The sequence below is a fragment of the Amblyomma americanum genome, chromosome 4 (genome assembly GCF_052857255.1).
Source record: "Amblyomma americanum isolate KBUSLIRL-KWMA chromosome 4, ASM5285725v1, whole genome shotgun sequence".
Taxonomy (NCBI): Eukaryota; Metazoa; Arthropoda; class Arachnida; order Ixodida; family Ixodidae; genus Amblyomma; species Amblyomma americanum.
This window is the reverse complement of record NC_135500.1, coordinates 21016641-21024746: the sequence shown is the minus strand read 5'-3', so window position 1 is coordinate 21024746 and position 8106 is coordinate 21016641. Positions and strand designations below refer to the sequence as shown.

General features: G+C 50.9%; 1 protein-coding gene across 1 annotated transcript; it reads right to left on the bottom strand.

Moving 5' to 3' along the window:
- Nucleotides 1–650: 650 nt before the first annotated feature.
- Nucleotides 651–7767, bottom strand: LOC144127751 (uncharacterized). The gene is made up of 2 exons (XM_077660648.1): nt 6892–7767; nt 651–695 (listed from the first exon to the last, which is right to left on the bottom strand). Exons 1-2 carry the CDS (start codon nt 7765–7767, stop codon nt 651–653), a joined length of 921 nt encoding a protein of 306 aa, XP_077516774.1.
- Nucleotides 7768–8106: the final 339 nt, after the last annotated feature.

Below are 8106 nucleotides of genomic sequence, written 5' to 3'. Positions count from 1 at the left end.
TGTGCTGTTATTTGGTGTCCCCGGCACGTACAGTGTCCTGCGCTATGCAGGCCACCGCCGTCACTTACGAGAACGATCCGGCCTTCCCGGACGCCACCTCCCGCCAATTTCAAAGTGACGTTGTCCACGTCTCCCGCTTGAAACCATAGATCTGGCTGTGCCCAGCGGCGACCCTCAAGAACTCCGTGACGGTGTTCTTCCGGCCGGGCTGCCGTGCAACGGTAAATCTCTTGGAAAACGACGTAGAGGAAGTGCCTGGGTGTTGCGCGCGCTGTGTCCGGTGCTCCCTGTTATGTGTGCATTGTGCCCTGGTCGTCCTTGCGTCTGACTTGCCTTCGGGCAACGTGACAATATTTTCAATATAATTTACATCTTAAAATACGACTGTGCTCTTGTGTTTTTTTTCTTTTCGTATATTGGAAGTCCTTGCAAAGCTTGCGCAGTTCTCTTTGCTCCTGGTTGCGGTTGTTTGCTTCTGCTACTGCCGGCAAGAATGTAACAGCGAGCGTGGTCCCTGCAAGCCAACAACTCTGTCGGCTTTTTGATCGCGCTTCCAGCGCCACTTTGACTGAAGCAAATAAAATGATTGCATGATTCATTCATCGAACAGGCGTTCCGCAGATAGGGTGCCAATCACTCCTTTGACGCGGTTACAGGGACCATTGCAGGTTGTGTATATTGTCACGAAGTGGTGGCTGCAATCCGGAGACCAGAACGATGGTGAACATGGCGTCTAAACAAAACTCTTTATTTGGACTGACTTGCGCCCACAATGGACTGAATCACTCAGCGGTGGGGCAGAAACAAGCGTGCTCGGCGGCCCTCGAACAGAATGCCCGCCGCTTCCGGCCATGCTCAATTTAAAGCTGATAGCGAACTTTCGTGATAAAATGTGCTAAGTTACTAGAACATTCTGGAACAACGTAGAACCAGCTCTGCCTGGATGCGATCAAGATAAATCTGGTCGCATCTTGCATCCCGAACAAAGCAATAAAGCAGCGTGCCGGCAGCTTTGAAGAATTAAACTCTGCAAAGATTTGCGGCATTACTTCCTTCTTAAAGGAGCATTGACTTGATGCATTAAAACAAATAAAACTGTGTGTCGCCGCGAGAACGACAAGCCAACCTGAACCAAGCGGAAGAAACGCTTCGCGACGAATTCATCCTGCCTTCACACAGCCCATGGGCGGCTCCGGTTGTTCTAGTCAGACAGAAAGACGGCGCACTTCGATTCTGCGTTGATGAACGCCGCTTGAACAACATAACAAACACGGACGTCTACCCTCTCACCCGCATCGACGACCCACTGGACCGGCTCTGCAACGCCAAGCATGTCTCATCGATGGACCTCAAGATCGGCTACTTGCAAATTTCAGCCGATGAAACAGATCGCGCGAAGACCGCATTCATCAGTCCGGATGGCATCTTCTAGTTCAAAGTGATGAATATTTGTATGGTATATTTGTGTTCGCCACGAACTTTGAAGAGCACCTATAAAAGCTTTGAGCAGTGCTAGACGCAATCAAGTCGTCCGGCCTATCCTTGAAATCAGAAAAGTGCCACTTTGCTTATGAAGAGCTGCTGCTTCTAGGCCACATCGTTAGCACGAGGAAGTGCGCCCAGACCCTCAAAAAGCAGCTGCTATTGAAGAGCTTCCACCTCATGCTGATAAGAAAGCTCTGCGCACATTTCTGGGTCTCTGTCCGTATAACCGACGATTTTTTAAAGCGAAGTTTATTGCTCCAGGGCATCAATGATGGGTGAGGTTGTGATAAATTATTTAGTAGAGATTAAATGAATTGAAAAAGGTTAGCTGATTTGATGAAGTCCAGTAGAGAACGATGGTACGGTCCCTACGTCCAGGCAGTGTATGAAGCAGGGTTGCTTGGTGAAAGACCTGCTACCATCAGGTGCCGGATCCTTGTAGGCTTGAGAGCTGGGCAGTCCCACAGTAAGTGATGTATGTCGGCTTCAATGCCCTCGTGTTTACATATCGGCCACCCTGGCCGAGGAAACAAATCTCGGTATTGAGGCCACTTCCGAGTGCCGGCTGGTGTGAGGGCAACTCCGACCCGGATCCTCATAAGCGCAACCTCCTCTGCACGGGTAAGACCGCGGGGTGGGGTTACCGCACACGGAGGGATGAGAGCACGTGTGCGCCGCCGGAGGAGCTCCTTTCTTGATGAAAGGAGGGTAAAATTGTCCAAATGAAGGAGCCCAGGCGGTGATGAGTTTGTATTCGCAAGGCGGGTCGGTAAATCTGCCTGGCTTTGATAGGTCAGCAGATCCTGTGGGACCCACTCAATACGTACTGGCTGCGGAATGCGTGCCGCGATCCAGTGGATGTTCTGACATATCGTTGGACAGCGGCTAACACGTCGTAGCAACCGGACAAATTGAAGGTCGTCAGTGCGGATGACAATGCGGGCTGCAGGGAGCATAGTATGTCGGCCACGGAGCAGAGAGCTTCTTGAACTGCAACGAGCTCAGCACAGAAACACGAAGGGGGTTCCGTAAGCTGAAACCAAGAGGTTTGATTCAGGGCAGTTCTGCACGGGCAGTAGATAGCTGTTGTTGCTGTGCAGTCTTCTATGATTGCGTCTACGTAGACAAGAATGGATCCATCAGGCAGGCAAGCATCTTGTTCCTCAAATTTCTGGCGAAGCAACGATGCCGAATTAGCAGATGTTGGCCGGCGATTATCTGTTGGCTCGTTGTCACTGAGCCGTACAAACTTCCATGGGGGAAGAACTGGCGTTGGCGGCTGAAGAATGGAGTGTGACGTTGCATAAGTCCTCAGTGCATGCGCGGAGTGCGATAGACTGGCCTTAAGGCTGCGCGCTTCACGGCGCTGCTGCCCCAGCTCATCAATGGTGTTGAGCTGCGCATTCTCTTGTAAAGCTATGACCGGTGTGATGCGTGGAAGGCACGTAATGGTCCTCATAGCCTCTCGGTTCACGGCTTCAAGGTGATCCCTATGGGCTCTTGTAAGATGTTGAAACTGGGCTTGATAAACAATACGTGGCTGCAGAACTGCCCTCACCAATTGCCGTGCAACGAACGAGCCTGCCCCACCCGTTTTAGGAGCAATTCTTCTAATCAAGCCCAAAGTCTGAATAGCTTGCCTTTTTGCCTGCGACAGCCATGCAGTCGCTGATCCTGATTGGTGAATCATTAAGCCAAGGATTTTTACACTTGGACTTTCCTGTAGTGGGGTACCTGATAGACAAAATTGGACTTGCAGCAAGTTTACGGCGTCCCCAGCGGTTGGTGACTGACGTGTATGTTGTTTTATGCACGAATAGCTGAAGTCTGATGGATGATGCGTAATTACAGGTAACATCCAAGGCAGATTGTAGGGCAGCCTCCTGAGTACGGAGATCTTGGTGAGTACTCCACACCGTGATGTCGTCAGCGTACTGAAGAAATTTTATGTCACGGATGTCATGTAAGCGCCAAGCCAGCGGGATGAAAGCAATATTAAATAACGTCGGCGACAATACTGATCCCTGGGGCACGCCGCAGAGAGGAACAAATAATCCGACCGCTCCGCCGCTGAGGCGTATTGCCAATTTTCTGCCTTCCAAAAATGATTCGACAAAGTTACGCCCTCTCAGTGGTAGATGAAGCATGTCAATAGCGTTCAGAATGGCTGCATGACTGATGCTGTCATATGCCTTTTCAACGTTCATTGCTAAAACAGTACGCATATTGCGGCTGCGGGTAGATGACCAAACTGCAGATGCCAAGACAGCCAACCCGTCCTCTGTACCAATATATCGACGAAAGCCGATCTGTGCTGGCTCGTAAAAACCGTGCAGCTCTAGCCACCATGACAATCGTGTGGCCAGCATTTTCTTCGCCAGCTTGCACAGCGTAGGAGTTAAGTAGATAGGTCACAAGTTGGCAAGGTCCGTCGGAGGCTTTCCTGGTTTCGGGATTGGAATCACGACAACGAATTTCAGCTCTCGGGCACCACGCCATCCAACCATACTTTGTTTATGGTGTCTAGTAGTTGAGGGAGTTGTTGAAGGTGGGGATCGGGGTCGCTTCTCGACACAACCTCGGTCAAGATGACGCCCGCTCCGTCCAGGACAGGAGTGCCGCTGAGTGAAGCATTCGTTAGTGGAGGAAGAAGACTTGGTTTATTTTACATATTCACAAGCTTTTGAGTTCTGAAGTGAGCTCCTTCAACTGCATCTGCAGTCCAGTTTTATACACTGCGTCTTCCCTAGATTCCCCAGGTAGGGGACGCCCTCGCCGTGGTGGGTGTGGACAAAACTTGCGCTATCACACACAAACAGACACCTCCGCACACATGGACACGCCCCTCGCATAAGTTGAGCCCGAGGGAGAGTGGTGTGCGGCCAGGACCCCGTCAGGCTGGCAGGCGACGTCAGGTGTTCGGCCCGCTCTCCGCCGGTCGGTGAACTTCGAAGAAACCGAGGCGCAGCCCCGTTGGAGATAATCCCCAGTGGTTCTGCCATTAGGCATGGCCGGCGAAGCCTGCAGACAAGCCACTGTGGCGATCTGTACCCAAGCTGGTGCTGTGCCCGCGAGGCCAGGGGTAGTCGGGTCGGTGGAGACGTCGGGGAAAATCGGAAGACATCCGGAACCACTTCGCGGCCCGTGGCAGCGACTCCTTAAAGGGATTTTCGCAGAACCCTGCTCCCCGCTTGACCCACGCAGCAATGACCGGGCGAGCGCGGTAGATGCACCCCGTAGACACCTGGCGAGAGATTCGGCCTTTGTGGCAATCCTCGAGACATGCTGGCGCCAATCCTAATACCAGCTGGCGGCCATTCCTAGTACCTCCTCCGCGGCCAGGAAAATCTCGTTCGACCAGTGGTAGCAATCCATTGCCGATGAGAGATGGGCTGGTCTTGGGAATGGGATGACCGGTTATCTTCTGCGAGCAGCAACCCCCAAACCTCCCACAATGGCAAACAGCGGCCGGTTCGGCCCCAGCAACAAGGCTCCACACGACGCGAAAGCACCCAGTCTGTGCCCCTGATCCACCAGGCTTATCCCAACAAATAAGGTAATAACATAACAAATTCCGACTCCGAATGGTTCCGCCATCTAAGTCAACGTATCATGGATATTTGGGCCACAACAAAGTCAGAGCCGTGCATGAAATGGATCGAAGTACATAACTAAACTTGAAAAAAAAAACATACATAGGTCTGCTAGTAATACACACACACACACACTCATAAAAGCTGGAGGACCCTTTTCACCTTAAGCACTTCAGAATAGCCTGCTTAAACCATCGGCATTGCCATTCATTTTTCCTTTCTTATACCTCACAGAGAAGTTGTACTCCTGAAGCATGAGGCTCCAACGCAGCAAGCGTCCGTTCTTTTGATACATCTGCCTCAGCCACGTGAGTGGGCAGTGATCCGTCTCAAAAACGAATTTTGATCCGTATAGGTAGCATGACAGTTTTTGTGCTGCCCAGACTAAGCATGCGCATTCTTTTTTTGAGGCGCTGTAAGCTTCCTCCCTTAGCGTCAGTTTCCGGCTTGCGTATAGGATGGGATGCTCTTCGTTGTCTTTTCCGACCTGACTATATACAACGCCCATCCCCTTATCACTCACATCGCGCAGAACTACAAACTCTTTTGTGTAGTCAGGCGTCCGCAATACGGGCCGTGAAATGAGTACTTTCTTGAGCTCTTGAAAGGCACTCACCTTTGCTTCATCCCAAAAAACCCTTTCGGGCTCTCCCTTTCGTAGCGCATCTGTCAATGGACTCGCTCGTTGAGAATAGCAAGGAATGTACCTCTGATAATACCCAACAAGCCCCATAAAAGAGCGGATGTCTTTCTTTCTTCGATGCGTTGGAAAGTCCGCTATGGGCTTAATTTTAAGTTCCGAAGGCTGCCTAGTTCCACGACCTACAATGTGTCCCAGGTAGGTCACTTGTGAACAACAAAAGTTACACTTTTCAGACTTCAGTGTGAGCCCAGCGTCCCGCAACCTTGCCAACACGCTACTCAGATGCGCGATATGCTCCTCCGAGCTGTTCGAAAAAATGGCTATGTCGTCCAAGTAGGGACTGCATAGGGACTGCATAGCTCTGCATGTCTTTAAGTACAATATCAATTAATTTAGAGAAACTATACGGTGCGTTCTTGAGGCCGAAGCTTAAAACTAGAGGTCTGAAAGTCCCAATGGGTGAAATGAAGGCGGCATAGCGGCTGGAGGTGTCTGAGAGAGGAACCTGCCAATATCCACTCACCAGATCTAACGTAGAGATGAACTGTGCCCCACTTACCCGCTCCACTCTCTCTTCAATATTGGGAATCGGATAGAGCTGGTCTCTGGTGATTCAATTGAGTTTTCGATAGTCCACGCATGGACGAGGCTCTTTACCTGGCACTTCGACGAGAATCATAGGGGAAGTGTAATCACTTTCAGTTCGTTCGATTACCCCGATTTCGAGCACTCGCTTAATCTCCGTCTCCAAGATCTGCCGTTGACGTGGTGACACTCGATAAGCTTTTGACCTGATTGTTTCGGAGGAGGTCAGCTCGATCTCGTGAGTGATCAGGTCAATTTTCCCTGGCCAACTGCTAAACATCGCTTTGAATTCTCCCAAAAGACCCTTAAGTTCATCTACCTGTTCCTCTTTCAGAACATCAGCCCTCGCAGAGCGCGCAAGAATGTCCTGGACGCTGCACTCCGCATCGTGGTTTGTTGCTAACTCAGGTAGATCAGCCTGTACTTCCTCGGGTGCGTTTAACATCATATTTACCTCCTCCTCCCTGCCTACATAAGGTTTCATCAAATTGCAGTGGTAGATGGTAACCTCATTTCTCTTGCCGGGTTTTTTCAGGACATAGTTTGTTTCTGACAGCCTGTGCTGAACTTCCACCGGACCCTCACACTGCACTTCCATTTTGTTTGTGGTTTCTCGACTCGTTGACATGCGTCACACGACTTCACGTACCGCTCCACGTCTTTGAAGCACCCTGGCCAGTAGTACTCCATTAAAAGTCGCTCTTTCGTTTTCTTGATCCCCAAGTGTCCCGAACAGCTGTTCCCATGACACAATCTCAGAAGGTCCGCCCGGTATTTTTCCGGAATCACCAGCTGATCAAACGTCTTGCCTTTGCGATCTCTGTGGTGCCTGTACAGCAGTCCGCCTTTTTCGAGTATCGTGATGTTACGCCTCGCTATGCCCTTTTCCGCGGTAGCATGCAGGCGCCTCAAACTACGGTCATTCTTTTCCTCTGCTTTCAGCATATCCCTGTCTATTTCCAATAGCCGCTCAAAACTGTGCGAAGTCGGGGCCAATATTGACGCTCCGACAGGCTCTATTTCCTGCTGTTCGCTTGGCGCCGCAGCTGCGTCGATGTCGCCTGATCTAGCGACAACCTCGACCCCTTGTTCAGCCACTAGGTTTGGCTCCATGATTTCAGGTTCTGCTCCGATTTCTGCTTCTCCCTGTCCCAGGTCCTGAGTTAACTGAGCGGCGAGCTGGCGGGTTTTAGAGCGCGTTAGTGCCTGCACTTTTCCTTCTCCAAAGATCTGCCCTCGCTCACGCAAGAGCCGGTCAGACCGGTTTGAGAACAGATAAGGATATTCCAGCGGAACTGTTTTCGAGACGGCTGCCTCCGTCACCAGTTTTCCAAACGGACCTGAAATTTCAACCCTTGCCATAGGTAAGCAAACACTGTGCTCCTCCAACACCTGTTTAATCCAAGTTACTCCTCCCGTGAAATCCTCAGACGTAACATAGGATGGGTGGACTACATCCATCGTAGCCGCACTGTCCCTGAGCACCTTACAAGGCTTGCCATTTACCCCTAACTCATGAAGGTAGGGGCGAAGCAGTTCTAGGTTTTCATCACTACCGTTTACGTACGCTAACACCAATCGCTAGTTTCTACATCTTGCAGCGATGTGCCCTGTTTCTTGGCATTTATAACACCGCAACGGTTGCCTGGCCTCGAACTCCTTTTTCCCCGCCTTTTCTACCCCTTCGTCCTTCGTTTGACTGCCGCTCTTCTCTGTAGCCTTTTCGGTGAATTCTTTTTGTGTTACACCCTGCCCCACGTTTCTATTTAGAGCCGGCCGTCTAGAAGAAAAATACTTTCT

Coding starts and splice junctions, on each gene's coding strand:
- LOC144127751 (XM_077660648.1), bottom strand. CDS start 7,767: ATGGATGTAGTCCACCCATCCTATGTTACGTCTGAGGATTTCACGGGA. Junction 696..6,891: donor AAACAAAATGGAAGTGCAGT/GTGAGGGTCCGG, acceptor TCCGGATTGCAG/CCACCACTTCGTGACAATAT.